General features: G+C 43.9%; 1 protein-coding gene across 2 annotated transcripts; it reads left to right on the forward strand.

Moving 5' to 3' along the window:
* The first annotated feature begins 394 nt into the window (after nucleotides 1–394).
* Nucleotides 395–23,504, forward strand: SIMC1 (SUMO interacting motifs containing 1). Of its 2 annotated transcripts, XM_044450926.1 has the most exons (10): nucleotides 395–557; nucleotides 11,584–12,324; nucleotides 14,215–14,456; nucleotides 15,641–15,710; nucleotides 17,012–17,160; nucleotides 17,417–17,608; nucleotides 19,760–19,888; nucleotides 21,487–21,643; nucleotides 21,836–21,920; nucleotides 23,066–23,504. In XM_044450926.1, the coding sequence occupies exons 1-10, from the start codon at nucleotides 411–413 to the stop codon at nucleotides 23,284–23,286; spliced, it is 2,133 nt and encodes a 710-aa protein (XP_044306861.1). In that variant the 5' UTR covers nucleotides 395–410; the 3' UTR covers nucleotides 23,287–23,504. The 2 variants fall into 2 exon arrangements, with proteins under 2 accessions (XP_044306861.1, XP_044306862.1); XM_044450927.1 differs by lacking the exons at nucleotides 17,417–17,608; nucleotides 19,760–19,888.
* The last annotated feature ends 146 nt before the right edge of the window (nucleotides 23,505–23,650 follow it).

Here is a 23,650-nt window from a genome sequence, read left to right on the forward strand (position 1 = left end):
ACATCAAGTATTGACAGATATGTAAGTCTGTGCGGCAAAACTCCTTCCTGAGGGTCTACCGATCTTGGGCAATATATGAATGTAATGGAAAACAAAAAGGTGTTTCGAACCAATAAAGTTGCAATCCCAGTTCCCTGTGAGTAAGCCCCACAGCATTCAACGGAAACGACTGCTGAGGGCACACGCGTATCACTGGACCGCAATCAGTCGCTTCGTTGCAAGGAAACGGGAGCTTGCTAAATCTTTGCAGTTGAGTCTCCGCCAGCAAAAGTTCGCAAAATCGGAGAAAGTGAGGCGAAGCACAACGGCGCGCCAGACAGAAGGAAGAAACAAACGGAGGCTCAACCTACCACCGCCCTCGCCCGTCTGGTCCCGCCCACCGGTGGGCGGAGCTAACTGGAAAGGAAGCTATGGCCGAGGACGACGTTATCTTCATCGAATCGGCCACTGATGTGGAAAGCTTCGGCATGTGTTCCCGGCTTTGCCGCCGGCGCCGGGCCCGACTCAGGAGGAGAAGACGGAGAGAGCGGCTGAAGCGCATCCTTCAAGAACCTCAGGTGAGGGGCCGGTTTGGCGCAGCTTGCCAGGAGTAAACATGGAGGCTCCTCCAAGACAGCTAACCTGATTGCCGCCCGTCCCGCTGCTTGGTCCCTCTCCGTTTTCTGCCTGAGGGCGTTTGCCCGGAGTGGAGGGGATATGTGTGAGCCGTTCTCCTCTTCAGCTACACCAGCCTTTCCATGCGCCCCGACTAATGCCGGCGGCCGGGCAGAAGTGTTTTCTCGAAAGTGGTGAACACCAGTACGTGCTGGATTCAGACGTTCCCCGAAGTATAACGCTTGAGAGCTAGATCTGTGTGAAGCAGCACCGGGCAAAGGCAGGATTCCCGGGGAAATACCCAGTGAGGGAAAGGCACCGCTGAGACGAAGTTTTCTCACGTTGTTTTAGGAAAAGGCGGGAAATGAATGCAGTCCACACGCGCGGGCGCACACACACGTGTGTGTGTGTGTGTGTGTGAAGCACGCATCACTGATTATTTGAGGCGTTACGACTGTGTTACTTTAAAGGCTGGTTAGTTTCAGAGGCAAAAGAGGGCAAAAGAGGGCGATGAGAGAGAATGGACTGGTTGGTGGCTGAGACTGTGGGCAAAGCTTGGAAGTGAGCGAGGAGAGAGAGACAAGACGGAGAAAGCTCTCGGTCTGTCAGACGTTAACAGTCAGTTGTGGTCTGTCGGCAGTCTCCAGGGTCCGAATAGGCAGGCTGCTCATTAGAATCCTCCATGGTGCCGTGAAAAGCGTTTAAGATTCTAAAGAAGGCAATGGAATACTTCGAGCACATATGAGTGACTAGAGAGAGTACAAACCTAGTGTCGCCAAGTATTATGGGGGCGTGGGGGGGGGTGAGAGAGGAGCTGACAGAAACCTGAGTGCAAAAGGGAAAGATTAAACTGACATAAGGACTGGTTACAGCACATTCAAGAGATAAAGGATTTGTGCGTGAGGAGTGATTCTGAAGGGAAAGAGTGAGATATCCGTCAGAAGTTGTTAATATAATAAGTCACTGAACTTCTTAAAACCAATATGCTTATCGCACAAATAACGGTTTTTTAAATTGTTAATTCAGAGTCATTCAGAGCTGTTTGAATATTAGTGTCGCATTGTCAAGGCCGCATAGTCCAACGAAGGAGCCTTATAGATTGGGCACATTACTGTAGGAAATGTTAAATGAAAAGATTGGAATTAAATTCCTGGTAGCAGCATTAATACTGAGAGGGGAATAGGGGAAATAGCAAGAAAAGCAGACTCTTAGAAAATTAGACATATCCCAACAAATTGTAGGAGTGTGCATGTGACAAGGAAATGATTCATTTTCTATACCACGTGCTTTCAGCCCGTGCCTTCTCATGGAGGTTAGTGAGCTTGCGGCACTGAATCCGAGATCCCTCCAGAATAAAAGTCATCCACTGGCACGTGCTCCCAGTTGCTTTTCTTTGTATTGCTTTCCCTTGTGATCTGTTGTGATGCTTAATCATGACGTCAGTTGCTCTTGCTCTGAGCCACAGCTGCTTTGTAAGAATACCAAAGGAAACAGAAACCAAGGAAGCTGCCTTATGCCAAGGGAGACTTTGTGTCTGCCTAGGCCTGTATTTTACTTCTTAATGGAACTCTCCGGGGTTTTAAATAAGGAATGTCCCTCCCCACCACTATCCACATGATCCTTTTAAATGGAAAGTCCAAAGATTAAAGTTGTGTCTTTTGGCATGCAAAACATATTCTCTGCTGCAGAGCTGTGGCAACTCCCCGTATGCCAACTGGACGTAATGGTCACAATTTAAAACAACAGCAACAACAATTAAAAACGCCTAAGACTTTTAAACTGTTGTTTAGCAGTGCTATGTTTTAAAGGACACTCCATGCCCATAGGCTTGCTGTTTGATAGACAAGATCCACAAGGAAAAGAGAATAGGAAGAGAGAAGAAAAGGAAGCAAATTCTAGACATTTTGAATAACAGCTCTCAGTATTCTTGCCCATTGGCTGTGCTGACTGAGACCAATGCATATTGAAATCTAAAGTGCACCATGTTGGAAAAGGGCATATGGGGAAAGGGCTTAAAGATTGCCAGGCTGCTGCCAGCCTTCATGATCACGAGTGTTTAGTCTAAGTCACAGGACAGCATGCCCCAGCATCTGGGGTAGATAGGTGGAAGAGAAATGAAAATTAAATAACATATGACTACAGATGTGTCTAGATAAAGGGGCACAGAAAAGTATGCAATGAAGAAAGCTAAAAAATAAGGCCAGTAGGTTTTTCTGACGCCAAGGGGAATGCTATAAGCTTTGTGGTGCCAAGGAAAAAAGAATAAAAATCAGATGAGTAGAAGGGTGTGTCACAATCACAATTTTGTTATGGGCTTCAGTGGGGATGAATGGCCAAAGAAGAAACAGCAACCTCCAAAGTAGAGCAGTAGTTGCTCTAACAGTACTCAACCCTTATTTATTTATTTAGGGATTTTTCTATCCTGTCCTATTCAAACATCTCAGGACAGCAATACAAAACAGTATGATGGCAGCATACAAAAATATAGTATGAATATCCAATAAACCCAATATTAAAACCACAGTTAATAATTAAAATACAGGGAAAATAAAAAAGTTTTGGCCTAGCACCAAAATGAATAAAGTGTCAGCGCCAGGCACACCTCTCTGGGGAGCAGGTTCCAGGGCCAGGGTGCTACTGCAGAAAAGGCCCTTCCCAGGTAGCCACTCTTCTGATCTCCTTCAAAGAGGGCTCCTGAAGAAGGACCTCAGACACAGATCTTAGGAGACAGTCAGGTGTAAAAGGAAGCAGGGTGGCATATAAAGAGTTGAAACAGAACGAATTCCAGCACAGTGGTGTGCTTGTCTAACAATTGTTTATGCAGTATGATGTCATAGTGCCATAGTACCCATGGTTGTCCATGTGCTAATAACAACTAAGCTAGTCTGCTTGTATTGTGGTGGCATGTGAGGTAGCCTCTTGAAAAACATTCAGAAGCTTCAGCTAGTTCAGAACATGGCAGACAAATTTTTGTCTGCCACACCAAACTAGTGTTACAAGGTCTTAATTGTTTGCTAGTTTATTTCTAGGCTCAATTTATGCAGCTGAAAGCCCTAAAGACTCAATATCTAAATTGCTTCCTCCAAGATCTCTTACTTTCTGTAGGTAGGAAAACAGCTGTTGGACAGAAAACCTTTCAGGTGTGGCTCCAAAATTGTGGAACTCCCTTCCTGAACTTTTTAAGGCTAGCACATACTTTATTTTCATTTAGGATCTATATGAAGTCTTTCCTCTGCATGTGTGCTTTTAACGGAGGCCCTGATCTGCTAGCTGGCCTTTTTCCTGTTGTCTTATACTAGTTTCATTTTATTACAAGATACATCAAGATTCTTGTTTATGAAAACAGAGATATTGATACTTTCCAATGAATAATAACTTCCAAACTGGGATTACAGTATTCAGATATTATCAGCAGTACCCTGCTATATAAAAATATCCTGTATGAATATAAAATTACCGTACCAAAATAAAGACTACAATTCCATATTAGGAGCTTTAATGTTACTGGGGGCAATTATTTTAGCACCATTCTACCTTATGGATCTGACATTCCAGTCTTGTGGCTGTTAACATACATTTAGATTTTCATGACACCCTGTGCCTTTCTGTTAATTCTGCTTAGGTTCTTTCCAGGCATTTCCTCAGCTTCCCAATTTATATAATAATCTCTTCTCATTTGGCTTAACTGTCATTATTTTAATTGTCCTTTGTTTTTGGTTTCTGTCTTTTTGACTAGCATATTTTGCTGCCATGTAGAATTAGGAGTGTACTAAATTCAGTTTTCTGAGTTGCTAGAACCCTTGTTTACACCTGGCCTCCAGTATCTAAACATCCAGATGAGTATTGGCTAGGGCAAATGTGGGTTTGCCTTGCTTTATGTCTGCCTGAGCTCAGATTGGCTGTACGAATGAATCTACTGTTAGAAGCTAAAGTCAGGGTTTTGATCGTGGAGTTGTGTGTATAGAACACAGTGCCTTTTTGTTCAAGGGGAGAGAAGATACAAGAACTGACTGCCTTTTCTCCAGTAACAAAGTAGGTTATAAATGTCTGCCTGCTAAGTCAACTAAAATGTCTTTGGAGGGAAGCACTGGATGGTTAGATGTTGAAGGCTGTCCTAATTTGTTACCCTGTTTGATCTCTTGACAAATGGTCCCGTTCCTGATACCTAGAATTCCTGAAATCTCCCCCCACCCACCCACCCACCACATGGATTGTGACTGCCTCTAATCTCACTGTACATGGAGTAAGATGAGAGAACTAGACTTTGTCCTAGCCAGTTTACAAGTGACTCCAGCATGTTGGATAAGAACTTCAGGGATGTCACCCTTGATCTCAGGCATTTGGAGCAGAACCCACATAATTATGACTTGCCACTAAATGGCATCCAAGGCGACTAACAGCGGTCATTTGCAAATAAAATCAAATGCTAAGTTTTAAAAATCACATGTAAAAGCAAGGCAGGTACAGCCTGTCAGCACAACAAAATCAATAAAGCTGAGTTAATCAGTTCAGTTGTTTCTTATTTACTATGGCTGACCACTACCACAAACCACCACGGGGTTGTTGGGGAACAGGAGCTGGAGGTTCTACTCTGGCACTGACTTGGAAATGTTTATTTATGGAAGCTTCTTCACAGTATTCATGAACTCAAGCAGGAGCTGGTTTCTACCAGTTCCTAAGGACTTTTGCTTTACAGTCTGATTCCCAGTCAAAAAGATTTCCAGTAATCAATCTTTGAGAATCAATCTTACTTTCAAGACCAAAGCAGAAGAAATGCCACTCTGAGGGTTGCAATAACCCTCTGATTTGTTGGGCAGTTTGTAAATGGTTCCATCGGAGCAAGCTGTCCAACTGGATATATATCCATGTACAAGATTCAGAATGAGAAACTCTCCAAACATGCTGCCTCAAATAGCACCTGTATGATCATAGTGGATGAAGTCCATCCACTTGTGGCTGCTGAAGTACTTCACCCGCACACCTAATAGGTCCAGACTTGACCCTTTTATATTCACTGACATGTTTCTTTATTGCCACATAAGGAAATAGATAAAGTTCAGTTTCTGGAAATCACATGCATCAGGGCACTGAACCTTGACAAAGACAGATACAGATGTTACAATTTGGTGGTTGCAGCAGGAATAAAAGTTATTTTATCTGAGACTTACTGCAGCCTACCTTGTTTAGCCATTCAATGGGAGCTGGTATTTCTGAAAGTCAAGCACTTCTTCCTCTGCCCCACATCTCTTCTTCTGTCTATGTTAAGGTGGACCCAGAAGCTTCAAGAGAGAAAAGGAACAGCCTGATGGGGCAAGGAAGCACCACTATGCAGTTATTCCAAGCCCAGGGTTATTTCATTGGAGACCTGGTGTGGCCTGGAAATCCAGCAGAAGAGGGGTACTTGAAATACTGAAGATTGAAGGGAGATTTATATACTTAATTTACCACCACCCCCTCTGTCTCTTTCCATTTATCTCTGGGGAGCAGGAGGCACAAAAGTTGTCAGTAACAATCAAGGTGATGCCCCATCCTGTGCTGCCACTAAGAATCTGGAGTTAAGGGTCAGCAGAGGTGGCCAAGTTTGCTGCTAACAGCAAAAGGCTGAGGGCAGTTGGAACACAAAGAGACAGCAAAGATATCTTAAAAGGGACACGGATTGTGGTTCAGTGGTAAAGCTTTGCATACAGAAGCTTCCCAGTCATTCCCCAGCATCTCCAAGTAAGGATAGAAAGATGCATGCCTAAAACCCCGAAGAGCCATTGCCAGTTAGAGTTGATTGTACATGCTGGATTGGCTAAGGGTCTGATTCAGTATAAGCTAGTTTCCTGTGTTTCTATGACCTCTTCAGACAGAGAAACAGCTCTTGGAGGAAGCAGTCCTGTGATTCCTAGAGAGCACCTGAGGGTCCATAGGACTTTTCAGTCTCTTAGCTCTGAGGTCAGAGACTGTACTCCAACCTCAGACCTGGAAATCAGAATGCCCCTTCCCAAAGTAGCAGAGACAGAAGTGTATTGGCTGCTCTTGACAGGCCCATTTAGTAAAAATACAGAGCAGGATGACAGAGGGGTGAAGATCACCTCTGCCATTCTTCCTGCCCTGAATTCAAGAATTTACAGGCGTCCTAATAGAATTCTGCCCTAAACTGGTTAAAGAACAGAAAGAAGAGAGTAGAAGTAAATTGACAGAGCAATGGAGGGATATAAACACTGGAATTGCCCCAAATACCTGAACTATGCATTTTAACTTTCATAAATGATCTAGAGTTAGAAATTAGCTCTGAGGTATCTGTATTTGCTGACAGCACCAAATAATTTAAGATAATTTTTTAAAGTAAGTTCAGTGAAGAGCTTCTCCAGGCTGCAAGCAGATGTTAAAATGGCAAAGGCCATTCATCAATATAAGCAAGTGATGCACATGAGAGTAAAAAGGCTAACTGCAGGTAGACTGAAGGCATCTAGCTGACTCTGACTGACCCAGGGAAGGGCTCTGGTGGATGGCTTAATGAAAATATTGACCCAGTATGCAGCTGCCATGAAAGTGTTAAATTCCATGTTAAGAAAAAGAATCAACATAGAACTGGCAACAGCATAATGCCTTCTACAAATGGCTTGACCACTATATATAATTCTGGGCACCACACCTCAAAATTTTATTGCGGAACCAGAGAAGGTGCAGAAAAGGGCCATTGAAATGTTGAAGGAGCTGGGGCAAGTTTCCTATGAGGAAGAATTACAACATTTCAAGATATTTCATTCAGGAAAAGAGGGGATGAGCAAAATTATGCACGGTGTGAAGAAAGTGACATCCAGTACAGATAAAAGCAAGTACATCACACAGCATGTTGTTAAATTATGGAATTTGCTACCGCAAAAATGCAATGGTAGTTACCAATTTGGATGGCTTTAAAAGGGATTGTACAGTTTGCTGTATAATAATGCTACCAAGAGACTAGTTATGATAGCTAGATATTATCCCAGGAATTCAAGGCAGTATGTCTCTGTGTGCCAGATCCTGGAGAACATGAGTGTGAGGGGCTGTTGCCTGTAGCCTGCCCATTACGCATCTGTGTTTTAAAATATATTGTAAGCCATTTGGAGAACTTTGGTTAGCAAAGAGAATAGAAATATGTCAAGTAAAGCATTTTGAGAAAACCAACACTAGGCCTTCTCTCCTGGTCAATGTCAAATTTTTGATTAGCAATTTCTGTGTGAACTCTTAAGAAATGTAGCCATTATAACAAAAATGGGAAACACCAGGCCTTCCAGATTTTGTGGGACTGGAGTTTCAGTCATCCTTCTCCCTTCACTAGTTAGGCCTAATGGAAATTGTAGTCCAGCTAAATTTGGATGAGCATACATTCCTCATTACTGATCTATAATCTTTAATGTTTCTTAAGCTGACATTATTCTTATCAAGGCAACCAAACCAGTGGGATGTGTAACCAAATGCTGCAGTTTGGCATGTTTCCATTCAAGGTGCCATTCAGACAGCTGACTATTCCCCTTTCAAGGATACTGCACTCTGTTTCCCTAACCCGGTTTTCTATTCCATTCCATGTGCATATGCATACCAGGACATGGACCATTTGGTCAACATTCTGAAACAATTAGCATTTTGTGCACGCTTCATAGTCTGAGCCATCATTAGACTTTTTTCTTCTAGGATAGAATATATCTACTGTCTCTCTACTGTTGGCTTATAAGCAATGTGGGACTCTCTAGTTGCTGTAGCCTACAGTTCCCATGATCCCTAACCATTGACTTGTGCTGGCTAGGGCTGATGGTGCTGTTGGCCAAAACATCTGGTAAGGGTACTTGTTGTTCAACCCCAGTATATAAGACACATCTATGGACTTAATAATTATATTCCTTCCTAAGTTTGTATTTCTTCTTCAGAATTCAGGATGAGATGTCATTTTCTTAGTTTTATCTTAGTGACTTGTTTAATCATTAAAAACCTTTGTTATCTTATTATTGGCTCCAAGCTAATTAGAATGTGAGAACTAGGAAAATTTGGAGAAATAAATCAAGATCCAAGGTCCTGTGAAATCTGGGTTTACCTATATGAGATCCACAAGGGCTAGGTGGGAGCTGGGCGATTGGAGAGGAGTAGTGGGCTCCCCTGGCAAAATGGAATTCCTTTGGGCCTTTGATTCTGAGGCAGCATTCAAATTTGCATTGGAGAAATGGCCATTAGACACTTTTTCTGTGTTTCATTGTCAGCATACTAGACTCATGTTAAAGCTTGTTTGGTTCCTCACCTTACAACTTCATCACTCCCAAATAATTGTTGTCATGATGGGCAGTGAGAGTTTTCCCTTTTTTGCTCTGAACTTTCATAGCTTCATCCTATGAAATGCAATTCTATGACATCTGCTTTGCTCCTTCCTGTATGGTAAATTCTCCTCAGTAAGTCTCACCGTGCACGTACGTGTTTACTTCTTGCATAATGTCCCTGGAGTTCAGTTGTTTTTGTTTTTCTCATGCATTATTTTCTTTTTAGGTGCTTCACCTGGGGATGTTACTACATTACTCTTCACTCCAGAACCTTTACCGAGCATGACTAGATTTAAGGATTTAAAATCTAGCTGCTCCTAATTTAGCAAAACTGTAGAAAATCCCCACAAGATAATAAGATATACTGAAGTCATTATATGCTTTCTTTGATTTGCTCCCTAGGGCAGGGGAATTGAACCCTTTTCAGTCCAGGGGCCAACATCATTTTTGGAAAAGCTATCAGGGCAGGGCTGAAGGCAACTGGGGCATAGGCCAAAATTCCCAGAAGTACCCCAAAGTCCTGCCTATTTGATCTTAAAGCTTTTACTGTCTGTAACTGGCCCAGGGTATAGGTGGAAGACACAGACTGTTGCCAGTTTGCTGAAACAAAGCAGGTCTGCATCAATGCCTGGAGGGGAGACCGCCAGAGAAAGAGGACTGTCTGCTGCTTTAAGACCTGCCTGCGAACTGTCCCCACTCCCCTGCCTCCTAGCAATCTTTCTTGGCCTGTGGCTCATCACTATCAGGGCAAAGTGGCAACCAGCAGCTCCCTGGGGCTTATGAGCAGGCCCACTGCAGGGTATCCCTGAACAGGGCAACACCCTGTAGGGGTGTAGGGTGTGCATTAGTGACTGAGGTGGTTTCTTATGTTGTCCAGTGGGTTGGCAGGCATGGTGTCCTCTCTGTGACCAGTACCTGGCCACAACCATTTATTAAAATGTTTTAATAAATAAACCACTAGTTGAAGTTTTGTGATTGTGTGGGTGGATTATATATGTCTGGTTGAGGTATCATATATGTGTCCTTTGAGCAGTTGAAGGTATGCTTCTGTTGGAAATGAGTACTGAATATGTGGAAAGCTTTGGTATAATGGGATGATGTACATGGAAGATTCTGGTGCAGGGGCGCTTTCTGGGGCATGTTATGGAGACTTGGGTGGGTGAGCTGGGTGGGGCTGACCTGATCCAGTTCGGCCCATCTGGGTACTTGATAGTTCTTATGCTGAGCTTTCTAGGAGCTATCTATGGTACTGAAATCCATCCCCAAACAGGCTCACCATCATATAGTACCATAGATCACACCTAGAAAGCTCAGAATCAAAACTACAATGGATAAGGAGTCACTCACCTTCCCAACTGCATTGCAAGTACAATATATAAATAGGTAGCAATGCACATATTAAACTAATATCAGCAACAATATTAGAGCCAGTGTGGCGTAGTGGTTAAGAGCCTGGGACTGGGACTCAGACAATCTGGGTTCTAGTCCCCGCTCAGCCATGGAGCCCACTGGGTGGCTTTGGGCCAGTCACAGACTCTCAGCCCAACCTACCTCACAGGGTTGTTGTTGTGGGGATAAGATGGAGGAGGAGAATGATGTAAGCTGCCTTGAGCCCTTTGTAGGAAAGAGGCAGGATATAAATCGAAAAATAAATATAAATAAATATGATTTTTTAAAAATCCCAAGTGAAATGTGCCAATTCGTTTGAATCCATCCATAATGCAGGGATGTTGAACCAAGGCCAGATCCAGCACACCTGGAGTCTCCCCAGCTGGCCACTCCCCTTGACCTGGCCTTACCACCTTTCTACCCCAGCACTGATACTTTCTGGCTTTTGTGCAGATCTTTCCTCATTTTGAGGGACTGGGATACTTCTCTCAAGGCTTCATTATTATTTCTTTATTTTACTTAGATCCCACTTTTCTTCCAGCATATAGAACTCAGGGTGGTTACATATTATTTAATGTTTATTTATGTACATAATTTATATACCACTCTACATCTAAGCAAATTTTGGAACTATAAGCAGTGCAAGGTTAAAACAAATAAAGGTATTAAAATACATTAAAAACAAAATAACAGTATGTCTGTGGCTGGTCAGCAGGACAGCAGATGCTGAAAACAGCCCAGTATTGGTGCCCCCCTTTCTACTGGTCCCACCTCTTTCCTCAACCACCAGTCAGTCAGTAATTTCCCAGCTTTTATGTGGGTTCTTTCCCTGCTCCAAGAGCTTGAAATGCCTCTTTGAAAATAAGTCACTGGCAGAAAGACTTTTAAAGTGAAAGTATTTTGAGCCTTGCTGCAACTGTTTTTGGTTTCACCTTCTTTGGCCTTCAGCCCCAGCTAGCACTAGAATGTGTCCTTCTGTGAGCTTTGCCAAGATTTCCCCCCGGGCCACAAGAGTTTCAATACACTTGCCTTAACCTGTACAGCAATCGCTAAAGTAGACTTTCCCAGCCAGACAACTCTTATCATCCCTGACCACTGGATGTACTGGCTGGGGATGATGGGAGTTGCAGTCCCAAATATCTGAAGGGTACCAGGTTGGGGAAGACCGCTAGCAGGTATGCAGACCACAAAGCCATTGAGAGTTTTATAAATCAGAGCTGGGAAGGATGGACATACTTTGTTTGGATATGTTGCTTCATCTTGCTGGGTTAAGCAGATTGAATCCTCTCTCTTTTCCTCACTCCCCCTGCTCTTCTCCTTGCAGGAGCTCATCGATCTGACTGGAGAGGATATGGCTGTACAAACATCACCATGCAATGACTTTGGTATCATTGATCTGACTGAGGATGAGGAGACCATGGCTAGCCCTCTTCACAGCAGCAGCTACTTTGCTCAGGACCTTCCACATTCAGCAACGGTCAGCACTCAGCCCACATGCTCTCCTCAACTCACTGTGGCAGGGATGGCCAGCAAATCTGACAGGCCAGTGGACATGCGGAACAAAGACTGTGAGCGACTTTCTCCCAGAGAAGATGAGGCGAATCATCTCTGCTGTGGTGAGGACTCTGAAAGCAGCAGCCACACCACTTACAACAGTGACTTGGGCTCTTTGATAAGCGCACACCTGGAGTCAGCCATTTCCTCCTCCTCTGCAGCCCATGACAGCCCTGAAAGCCAGCCCTTCCTGGACTGTGTGGAAGAACCTCCCAGTACTTGCCCAGCTGGAAGAGTTCTCAGCCCCCAGCCCTCACCCACTGATCAGAGACAGTCTCCAAGCCCCATTCTCTCCAGCCCTCCTAAGGGCATTTTCACATCTCTGACAGAAGTCAATCTGCCTCTGTTAGAAGCAAATAACCCAGGACCGAATGCTGTGAAATCAAATGTTCAGGGCCCGCTTAAGCGAATTGACATTGAGGGCTCATTGAAAACGTGGCAGTATTTCCATGGGGTGCCTGTACATCACCCCTTTCTCCAAAATGTGGTACAAGAAAAGAATACCAGACAGGTAATTTGTGGGAGACAGAAGTTCCTAAAGTGTGATTTGGGTGTCTGGAATCTTGAGAAATGGAAGCAGACTTTTCTAAGATTGAAGGCACATATGTGGCACACTGGGTGTACTGTGTGAACAGGCTTACTTTGGTCTTTGTGATATTGGAGCCAGTGGTGGCTTGTGCCCACCTGCACTGGTGGGGTGGAGATCAGGGTAGATGCTCAGTGTGCCACTGAGATTGCCACTGGAGGAGAGTAGAAGAACATGTGCAGCATTTAGTAGCTATACTTTGGAACAAACGTACCTGATTGTGTAGGGAGCACCCTTCCCAATATAGTTCCTTCCAAATATAGAGCTGCCTCTGTGTGGGATCAAGCAAACTGTTAAAGCAAGGCTTTCCAGTTTCAGCAAGCTAAGGGGAAGAAGCTTCTTATCCAGCAGGTATGCCAGGGAACCAGATTAATAATCTTCCCACCAAAACTTAGACACCACCTCAATGTGAGCCCCATTAGAATGGCCTTATGTTGAGATGGGGTGAGAAAGCAAAGTAGTTCTTTTTTTTTCAAGAATATATGGCATAAATATAACACATAGTTTTTATGCAGGCATATATTTGTTTGCCATGAGCTGGATAACAAAGGACCAAGTGTTCTTATCCCCCAAAAGTCAACTCTGGAAACGTTTGAGCATCCTTCCACCCTTAACTTTCTCAAGTAGAGATTAGGAACTTGTCCTCTAGATGTTGTTGGATGCCAGCTTTTGTCATCTATAATCATTCAGCCATGCAGGCTAGGTCTGAGAGAAATGTAAAGGGAGGGCACCAGCAGGTTTCATTTAAGGCCCCAGCCCCAGTGTTTTGCTTGGTAAGCTATTACAACAAAAGTCTGCTGTTATTCCTTCACATCCATAAGAGCTGCTGACATGCAAGAGATGCTTTACAAAGAGCCAAAGGTTTTTAAAATAAACAAAGTAATTGTTGAGGTTAAAAAGCAATGCTTCAGTTTATTGAAGAGTCTCTGAATAAACTCTGTCAAACCAAAGGAGCAAGCCAAATCTTGATGCAGAGCAGTAATATGAATCCTGTGAGAAATTCCAAATTGGAAAACTTACTGGAGAATTTTAATATGTTTGCTTTTATATTTAGTAAACAAGGCTAAAAGTTCATTGGTTTTATTTGCATATTTTAAATGTCTGAGCTGTTTTTCCAGTGGCCAAAAGTGTTGAACAGCAATACATGGTAGGAAATTGCATCAGTAAATTATCCTTTGTGTCTTTTAATTGTATATATTCAAAGAAAGCAAATTGTTTTTATTGGAATGCTTGAACTATTTGAGTAAATAACTCAATACGCTCTTCCCTTTATATTAGGAGAACAGTTTTCAGTGCCATCCTTATTTTAGCCTCCTAATTTTAGGATGTTTGAAGAGTTGTACACATTAATATGCACTCCCTAAAGAGGGTCACCCAGAAAAATACTACAGTTTAGCTTTAAGATTTCAGTAGTCAAGTATCCATTCCAGCTGCCCATCTGGGGTATTATGTGTAATATCAAACTGGACTCTAGTGCTAGTTCTAATGACACTGTGTTAAGTAAACCAACATTTGCACACCATAACTAGCACTTGGTAGAACAATGGGAAAAGCACTGCCATGCCACTAAATGTCAGCAGTGGCACTGAAACTCAAACACAAAATGCCCCTTTCCCACATTGCCCTAGCAAGTATTGGTTTACACTAGTGCTGGGCCACTAGTCGATTTTATGGAAGTATGAATTTCTAAGGAGTGGAAAATGTCCCATGGTAAAAAGCAATTTAAAAAAAAACTCTGAACCATATCTACATTTCAGCACCATATCACAGTGTCTATGAATTGTATGTCATGTTGACATCTTGCTGTATTCACAGAAGAAGCCCCTGAAAGCCCAACGGATCCCATCTGGGAGACTGAGCATGGTGACCAGCACCATTGAGGAAAAATGCTTTCAGGCGACCTTGGACTTCCTTACGGATTATGTATCCTATCGGTACTACCCTCCAAAGGAGATCATGACCTGTGTGGTCAGCCAGATTCTGCTGAGTCCAGAGCGCCAGGATGTGTCACAAGAGATGCAGAAGGATGCTTACATGTTGTTAATGAAAATCCAGGCGTATGTATCCTTTGTGCTAGTTCTCATATTTGATTCTTTCTTACATAGGACTACTAATCCTTTCAGTTGCAAAAGCTCCTTCCTCAGCTTTGTGATTGTGGAATAAATTACAGTCCTAGGTTTGATTATCTGTCAAGTGGTCATTTAATGCTGGGGTGGGAACCTCCAGCCACAAGATAGTTTTACCCCTTGAGGCCTTGAAAGAGTAGGAAAGTGACTGAGCCATGGTTCTGCCCCCTGGCTCCTCTCTTGCCTTCCCTGTGCAGGGTACACAAAGGAGGAGTGACTGCATCCTTCACGTGGGTTTCACTCCATTCAGGCATTTCCTAGCAGGGAAAGCCTGGGTGAAACATATTTGGCTCCCCCAGGCAGCACCTTGACTGGGGAGCCAAATACACTCTACCCAGACTTTCCTCAGCAGGAAGAGGCCTGCCTATAATGAAACAATTTCCCTAACAAAGCAATGGCTGAAACAATAGAATCCCATAGGTAGCTTACTTATGATCCCCAGGTGTGGAAATAGAGAACATAGGAGTAGTCTGTGGAATCAGATCAAAGGTCTATCACACCCAGCATCCTGTCCCCACAGTGGTCAACTGAATGTCTATAAGAAGCATGGCATGACTATAGCAGCACTCGCCTGCTTATGCTTCCAAGTAGTTAGCTTTGAGAAGCGTACTGCCTTTGATCCTGGCACCAAAATGTATCCCTTCTGATCAGTAGCCTTTGCTAACCTGTTCCCCCATGAATTTGTGTATCACCTTTCAAAGCCATCCAAGCTGGCAGACTTCATTATATCCCATGGCAGCTACTTCAACAATTTGACTTATGCTTTATGTAACCAATGACTTAATTTTCTGTTGCACTCAATTCTCCCACTTTTAAGCTCCACTGGATGACTTTGGGCTCTGGTATTTGAAGGGCAATCCTATGGCTGCTGGCCCAATCCACACATGTGCAGATCAAGCTGAGCTCAGTTAGGGAAGCCCAGCTCTTTTTATATTGCCAGGGCTGTAAGAAGGAAAGTGCCTTGCTAATTGAAAACCACAACTGATAATAGTTAATGCATCTTTCTCTATATTAATGTAATATGGATGTTGCTTTGGAATGTGCCATTCTGGTTACTGGCAAAAAAGACTGTTGAGGTTATTTGATGATATGAGAAGCCTAATTTTGAATCTTAGATTTCACCCAGCTGAGGTTGACACAGTGGTGTGGGACTGGCAGCTGCTCTGCAAGGTCATGGAAGAACAGGTATGCTGATTTCACACATGCGTACTGTATGGGACGGGCGATTCTTGACTGTGATTTTGCCAGCCTTTGCTTTGCAACTCAGTGCAATCCTGTGCATGAATACTCAAAAGCAACTCCTACTGAGTTCACTGGGGCTCGCTCCTGGGTGCGTGTAGGATCTAGGGCAGCTGCATGCCCTTCTTCACAGAGCACAATCCTCTGTTTGCAAGCACCTTCTTTTTGACAGGCTATCTGCTCTGGGGTAAAAAAAAAATTGTAAGAGGAAGAGCTGCCCATCAATAGGTAGCTCCTTGAGAACAGACTGAGTTGACCCCACATATCTCCACAGTCAGACTGCCCCACTACACAAGGGCTGGAGGTGACGAGACAGTGCCCTGGCTCCCCTGAGCATTTGCTGGGCTGCTGCCTAGCCTATTTGGAGCAAGCAGCTTGCTTCCTCACCTTGGATATGTGTAATAGCAGCCTATGATTGGCTCGTGCCTGTCAGCGTCAGTCCAGGCTCTTGTATCTGCCACTTGCCATGCTGAACCTGTTTGTGAAAAGAGACCTGCTTGTGGGAAAGGATGGTCTACCCTTGGCATTTGTACTGATGTTGTCGTGCCTGACTCACTGGCATGTCACCTGATGCTTTCCCCAAAAGCCACCTCCTCAGGTTAGGCTTTGGCAAAACTGCAGCAACGTTAAGGAGATAAGCTTCATCAGTCAGCCTTCAGCTACTTTCCTGCCTCCTTCATCCCTCCCAGCATCTCTTTCTCTGACTTGCTCAATCGACTGGAGAGTTAAATGCAATATTCCATGATGGAATAACTATTCAGAAGTGAACCAGTTCACCATCAATGGGGTTAGTCAGCCATCAATCATATGGGGAAGTTGACATGGGAGAAGAGCTGCTTTTACTTCCAGGAATACTCCTGGGTAGAGAGGAATGAGGATACTAGTTGTCTTGGCATCACCCTCTGGGAGGACAGCAACAAGTAGCAGCAGCACCTCTTCCCTCCCCTTGATGTCTTGTGAGTGGGCAAGAAGCTGTCAATTGAAAGGTGGGGAAACCCACTTTTGCTTTTAAGGACCATGTCCCTGCACACACCTCTTTCCACCTCTTCCAGTTACTTGTATGTGACACAAGATCATGTTTTCAACACTGTGGGAACTGTACTGCCCTTTTGGCATGCACTGCAATAGTGGCAAATACATCTTGCATGAAGACCTCACCTGTGCTCCCTGCTGAGCAGAAGGGGCTGTGGTGCAGATTGCCCCTGCCCCTTCCAACGCACTCATGATTTTGTGCCTGGCTCCCTCAGGAAGAAAAAAATCCTGGACGACTTCTATTCTTGCAGTATGTGATCCAGACCTTAGAGGACGACTTCCAGGAGATGGCCAAAAAAGACAATCTGCCCAAATCCATTGCCAAGATGGTGCTTTCCTGTGACCAGTGCTTCAGCAACATAAAGTAATTAGCCTCGTAAGAACGTCCCTTTGTATCAGGTAGCCAAGACCTTGGGGAATTTTATTTTTCAAGGGCTTTCTGCTACTTGAGCTCATAGTTATGCTGGGCAATGGGCCTCGATAACCTTCATATATGTGAGTCTGCCTAAAGTACTCTAACTATTTGTAATGCCACACTTGGACAAAGCCCGTGGACCTCTGAGATCAAGGCAAAGCCGACACAAGCAGATTCCTAACAAAGGCTCCTGTTTCTGTCCCAGGAACGTGATTGAATGGCTAGTGGCTGTAGTCACAGGCGCAAAGATTTCCCACGACAAAATGCTTCTGCAGAGTGCAAGCAGTACTTCAGCATCAGCAACATCCAGGCGTGAAAGTTGCTCCTCCCTGCCAGAACCACGCTCATGCCAGACAGTTCAAACAAATGATGCTGCTTTAAAATTTCAGAATCAAAAGTAAGCAGAAGAGATGTTTTCTTCTTTGAGCTATGCATTGCAGATTCCCTACCCACCCGCCCATGCTATATTTTAATTATACAAAGCTGGGTTAATGTCTTTGGCAAGTTAGGATGGCCAGGTGCACTAGGGAAACACCGATTTCCCTGAATGCATTGTCTTTGGTGTTTGCTTTAGGGGAAGGGTTGTCTTGGTAATGTAGGATGCTTCTCTGTGTCGCTAGGCTTAAAGTCTGACCTTGGCAAGCCCCAGTCTTGCCTCCAGAGGATGCCAACAAGAAAGAAAAATCAATACCTTTTGCACAGGGCCTCCCTTGAGTTGCTTTTGCCCATACCACACACTGATAGCTGTACAAAATAGATTTTTCCCTTGAGTGGAGTTCCATGCAGCTGCAAGGACATTTGGATCATGTAGTACCCATATTTCTTGGAAACTATACATGCCAGTATAGACTAGCCTTCCTAAACCTACTGCCTCCAGATGCACTGCACTGTAACACCCCTCATTTCCATCAGTGCAGCTAATGATGGCAACTGCAGGACACTACACCTGCAGGGCACCAGCTTGGAGAAGGCTGGCAAATACCATTTATCTAGCTGTCCTGTATGGGGATTGGATTCAACCACTTCAATGGCTGGGTGGAGCCCCCACAAAACAGAAGGCATCTTGGCAACAGTAACATAACACTGGCCAAACTGCTTGAAGCAAGCTCACATCTCAGTCGTTCACTCTGAATAATCCAGGTGGACCACATTTCAGATCAAAAACCAGGCTTTCTATCTCTTCCAAAATGGCTCTGCAGCAAAGCAGCCTCACCCCACCTGGCACCTTCCAGGTGTTTTAGACAATGGCTGCATTCACACACAAGCCATCTTGAAATCATGCTTGTCATTCAAGCATCCAGGGTGAAGTAGGGCACATTTGGTTCCCAACATTGAGTTTAGTGGCACGAGTGGCTCCAGGTGCTCCAGCCTGCGTTATTTGCTGGCCTGTTCTGCCTGACAACTGCTGAGGCAGCTGTAGCCAGTCTGACCGGCTGCCTTGCCCTGCTTTTTTTCTGTCCATATGCTGCCTTTCCAAAGTCCAGGGCAGTGACAGGATCACATCAGCAACAGGACATTGCCATCTCCAGTAGCAGCAACCAAGGCGGCAGCTGTGCTTGGCACTCCAGTCTGGTCACGGCCCTGTCTTGAGCAGCACTTTGAAGTGGCACCGTGTTTGTGGAGCCTCATGTGGAGGCTGCAGTGCACACAAGGATCATATAGGCAGCACCTGGAACTTCACCGACAGGTTGAGCATCCCAAGGAGACTCTGTCTCCTGCCCCACAATCCTTGCCCTCCCCCCCCCCCAGCTGTGAGGTTAATACTGCCCTGTCAGCCTGCTTGCAAGCTTTCCGAGGCAGATGCCCAGTCAGGCACCATTGGGAGAGTCTGCCCAGCAAGACATGCACCCTCTGCCCCAGGCAGGAGTGCCCACACTGATGCTCTCCATGCACCTGGCTGCAGTGGGACAGCCCCAGCAGTATGTGCAAGCCTTGTGCATGATGAAGCGTGGACATACACGGAGGGAGTGGTAGAGGTGGGTGTGAATGTCCATGCACAAAGCACATGGGAGCAGCAGAGCACACTCCTGCAGCGCTACCCTGGAGCAACACTGCTACTCAGTGAGTAGGCAGTTGCTTTGCTGAGCAGCCCAAAAGAAAGGAGCACCCAGCTGAGAGCACACCCAGGCCAGTGTGTGGGCCACTGAGGGAGAGGCAGGCAACATAGGCAGGGTCGTGCATCCAGGGATTGAGTTCAAGCAGTGGGGCCTGATGGGATGTGCCACCTTTTGGAGGGAAGATGGAGATGCATGGAAACTTATATCAATAGAAACCATGCAACTGTCTGAATGTACAAGGCCAGAGCCTTTGCAATGCAGTGACCACAACTTTGCTTAGCTGTGTGTGTGAATGCACACTAAGCGTCCTTTCACCCCAGCCACCACTACTCATTAAGAATGAAAGGAGCTGTTGTCTAAATTATCTGGAAGGCAGCAGTTGAGCCTAGGTGGGTCTGAAGGTGATGTTGGCTAGCTAGGACCATGGTTGGCTACACTACATTGGATGGAGTTGGGAGGAATTAACACTGTATTCTTGGTCTCTGGCTTAGGGTGGTAGCACTTCTCCAGAGGATGCTTTCCATAGCTGTAGAAGTGGACAAGTCTCCAAACTGCAGTGCCCATAAAATTGCAGACATTATGCTTTCTTCAGTGCTGAATATTCCCAAGCACTGCCAGAGGTAAGGAAACACTTAAGCAAGTCCTGAATTGATACCTAGCTGCCCCTTCTGCCTCTGGCTATGTAATAATTACACTCTTTAGTAATTAGTTTTGGGCAAAGTGCAAGCTTCAGACATTCTGTGTTCAACCTAGAGGACTAAAGGTCTGGGATAGATCTGGCATCTCAGCCAAAGTACTATGAGGAACAGAAACTTTTAACCACATGAGGAATAAAACTGAGTATATCTGTTAGTCCAAGAGGACTTTCTCCCTCTGCACTCCCCTCTCCCATATGGGAAGCCCTCTGTCCCACCTGAACATTGGCTTGAGGTTTTCACAACCCACATTGTTCTCATTTTGAAGAACAGAGGGGCTCATTTTGAAGAACAGAGGTAATTTCTTAAATCAATGAAATGAAGATGACTTAACTTTACAATATGCTTGTAGAATTTGACAGTAGCAGCATAGAAGCCTAGATGAATATAAATAGGAACACTCTACTGGTCCTCCAGATCAGCTAGTATTATGCTAGATTAGTATTCATTTAGCTCGTTAGTAAGCAACTTAAATGAATACTAATCTAGCACACAAACACAACACAAGTGGCATAGTTCCTTCAGGAACTTCACTACTTTTCTTTCTACCAGTTATTTGGTTCTGCGTCATTGATCTACTTGTGCTCCAGCTTCTGGGCTGAAAAACAAGGGCTGTTTACCAGAGGGAAATGAAGCAGATAAGCTTATTAAAACCTGTCCTGTGCTTGAGTACACATTAGCATTCACAGCAGTAAAGTGTGGCTTGGCAACTAGTCTGCCTGAGCTGGGTGGATGAGGGTACGGCTAATACATTTTTTGGTGGGGTTGCCTACTGGCTACTTTGAAAGAGGCAAGAGTTAAGTCCCTTGCTTACCAAATCCAGCCTTAAACCATAAAACAGGCATAGGGAGCCTGTAGGAGTTCCCTAGGTCCACGCCTTTTCTTGCTGGGAGAGAGGGCAGGTCCCAGAGAAGATGGTGCTGGTTTCATTCTGCTTACCTTTGAGTAGACATGTTACTTGAGATGACAAGCAGCAATTTATCTGATTGTTTGGATCCATTTCAATCTACTGATAAGGGATTAGTTTACATCCTTGATCAACCTTATAGCATTCCCATTTCTCATCAATGATAGGTTATTATCTTTAGGACCTCTCTACAGCTTTTGATAGTAATCTGACCATGCTATCATTTTGGATCATCTTGATCTCCAGTGTTTCTACTCCTTTATAGAGAGCAAGTGTCAGCAGGTCTAATTAGATTCACTACTTGTCATAGGAAAGAGCAAATTATGTCCCTGAGGGCTCTTCAGATATCACTTTTGTATCCATAACCCCTCAACTGGGATCATGGAATAGCAGTTATCAATATGTAAACACCAAACTTTTTTTCCTTTTCATCTGTCTGTTATACCTCTGCAGGGATAAAAGGCATGATGAATTAACTTAATATCAATCCAAACAAATCTGAAGTGATGACTGTGAGGGAATCAGTGCAACAGCTGGAAGGTTTGAAATCACTTGGTAAAACATAGTACAGAAATAAAAATAGGAACAAATTATTTCCCTACATCTTTTCTTGCAGGGAAGCCTTCCTAAGCAGTATGGAATGCCATCTCCTGCGATGCAAAGTGTTGGAGCTCATTTTCCAATACAGCTGCACAATACGGACCAAACAGCCTTTATCTTTAGCAACAATCCTGCATTTTCTGGACCATTTTTCTCTGCTGCTCACATACCAGGTAATTCAGTGCTTCTTTCCTTCATTTATGAGGGGAGAAAGAACAGAAAAAGTGGTTGCGCCCACCCTTTCCATAGGTATGTAATATTTAATTCTCCACTTTCTCCGCAAGCCCTTTAGAGGTCATAGAACCACCTACAGCTTGTAAAATTGTTAAATTGATATAAAGCAGATCTAAAATACTGTTTTACAGGACAATGAAGAAACATGGCAGAGATGGGACGAGATGCTTCATTACTTGAATTTACTGTTGCTGAGTTATCGCAGCATAGTCTTAGGTGAGCAGTTTGCCCTCAGTTCCCTCAGCTTGTGCATTGAGTCCCTAGCCGGAGCAAGTCATGCTCTTTCATCTCCACTAGAAACCTACTTGCTTCCATATGTGCTTGCTCATTACTCATTAAAAAGCCATTTACAGTATAACAGGAAAACTTTTAGTTAATACAATTACCTCCTCAAATCTACACCTTTTTATCATTGAAAATACAGTTATGCCTCAAAATCACTTTTGTGGTAATTGCAAAGGACTTGTTCCTTTTAACCAGAGATGGGCAACTTCAGAGGTCCAGGGGCCATTTCACCCTCCAGGTTTCACCTCCAAAGCAGCAGACCACCAGTTTGACACCAAATTTGGCATCAGTTTGACACTACTCCATTGCACTGTAATTTATATTTCTATACTTAAATAATTGTAAATTATACAGTGGTACCTTGGCTCATGAACTTAATCCGTTCCAGGACTCTGGTCGTGAGCTAAGTTAAATTTCCCCATAAGGTTCAATGTAAATAAGGTTAATCCGTTCTGTAACTTTTTTTTTTTAACCACAAAAATTTGATGCAAAGTGACAAAGAACAACAAAGATTGCGGCCATCCCCCCCCCCCGCCACACACACACCCTGAGCACAAACATGGCCATTTCCCCACCCCCAGCATGACAATTGCACCTGTCATCCCTGCACGAGCACGACTGTGATTGTGGCCATAGATGGGTGACTGCGGGGACACTGGGGGGGGGGGGGGCAGGCACAATCGCGATCATTACCCAATGCAGAGTTCGTGACCTGAGGCAAAATTTTTCAGAAATTTCTGTTCACAACCCAATTTGGTCATGAAGTGAGCCAAGGTACCTTTGTACATAATTTATAACATATAGCATGTTACCAAACTAAATATAACTCTTTGAGCTTTCTGTAGCTGGACATTATATAACCCTACAATTTTTTTCATGGAAAGAATGCCTGGATGTTGCCCACCTTGTTTTATGTTTAACATTAGATTCTGTTCCATATAGGAGGGAAAAAAGCTTCCAATGATTTAAGCAGTTTTTCATGAGAATTTAGGTCCAAATACCAGAGGGAGAAATAGCCTTTGATAATTGCAAGTAATCTCCATCAGCATTCAATAATTGTTTCCTCCTCATTGTAGGGCACTTAAGAAGTTCTGTGTGTGAAAGAAGTAAATTAATTCTCAAGGCTGCTAAACCCAAACTACAATCAAATGACTATATTGAAGGAAGTGATATAGAATGCAAAATTCAAACCTTCCAAAGGCAACTCTTTGAGATTCTGGGGCAACCAATTCCTTCATCCATCGCAGAAAAAATTGAGCTACTACAAGTTTTGCTTCTCACAACTAAGGATATCTAACAGGACTGCTGGTCAGCTAAAATATGGACCTTTTCCAAGTGGAAACACTACTCTGTACATAAACATTCCCTGTCAAAAGACACCTTAACACATTTTTTGTATTCAAGTCATGTTTTCTATGACAGCTCAAGCATTTTAAACTCCTGTTGTATAGGTTTGTTTGTTCCCAAAAGAAGATAGGATAGTTTTAATAAATTGTTTTACTAGTTGAGAGGTAACATTGAACCTTTTAAAATTTAAGTTTTACAGAGGGCATAGGGTGGAAAAGTGAGCACGTAATCAACCGACCACTGGAAATTAGCTATAGTCCTCAGAATTGAACCTTACTGATTTCCAACAGGATCTACTCCAAAGTATTATAGGA

This window comes from Varanus komodoensis, unplaced genomic scaffold (assembly GCF_004798865.1).
Source record: "Varanus komodoensis strain SLA01 unplaced genomic scaffold, ASM479886v1 scaffold6_1, whole genome shotgun sequence".
Lineage (NCBI taxonomy): Eukaryota > Metazoa > Chordata > Lepidosauria > Squamata > Varanidae > Varanus > Varanus komodoensis.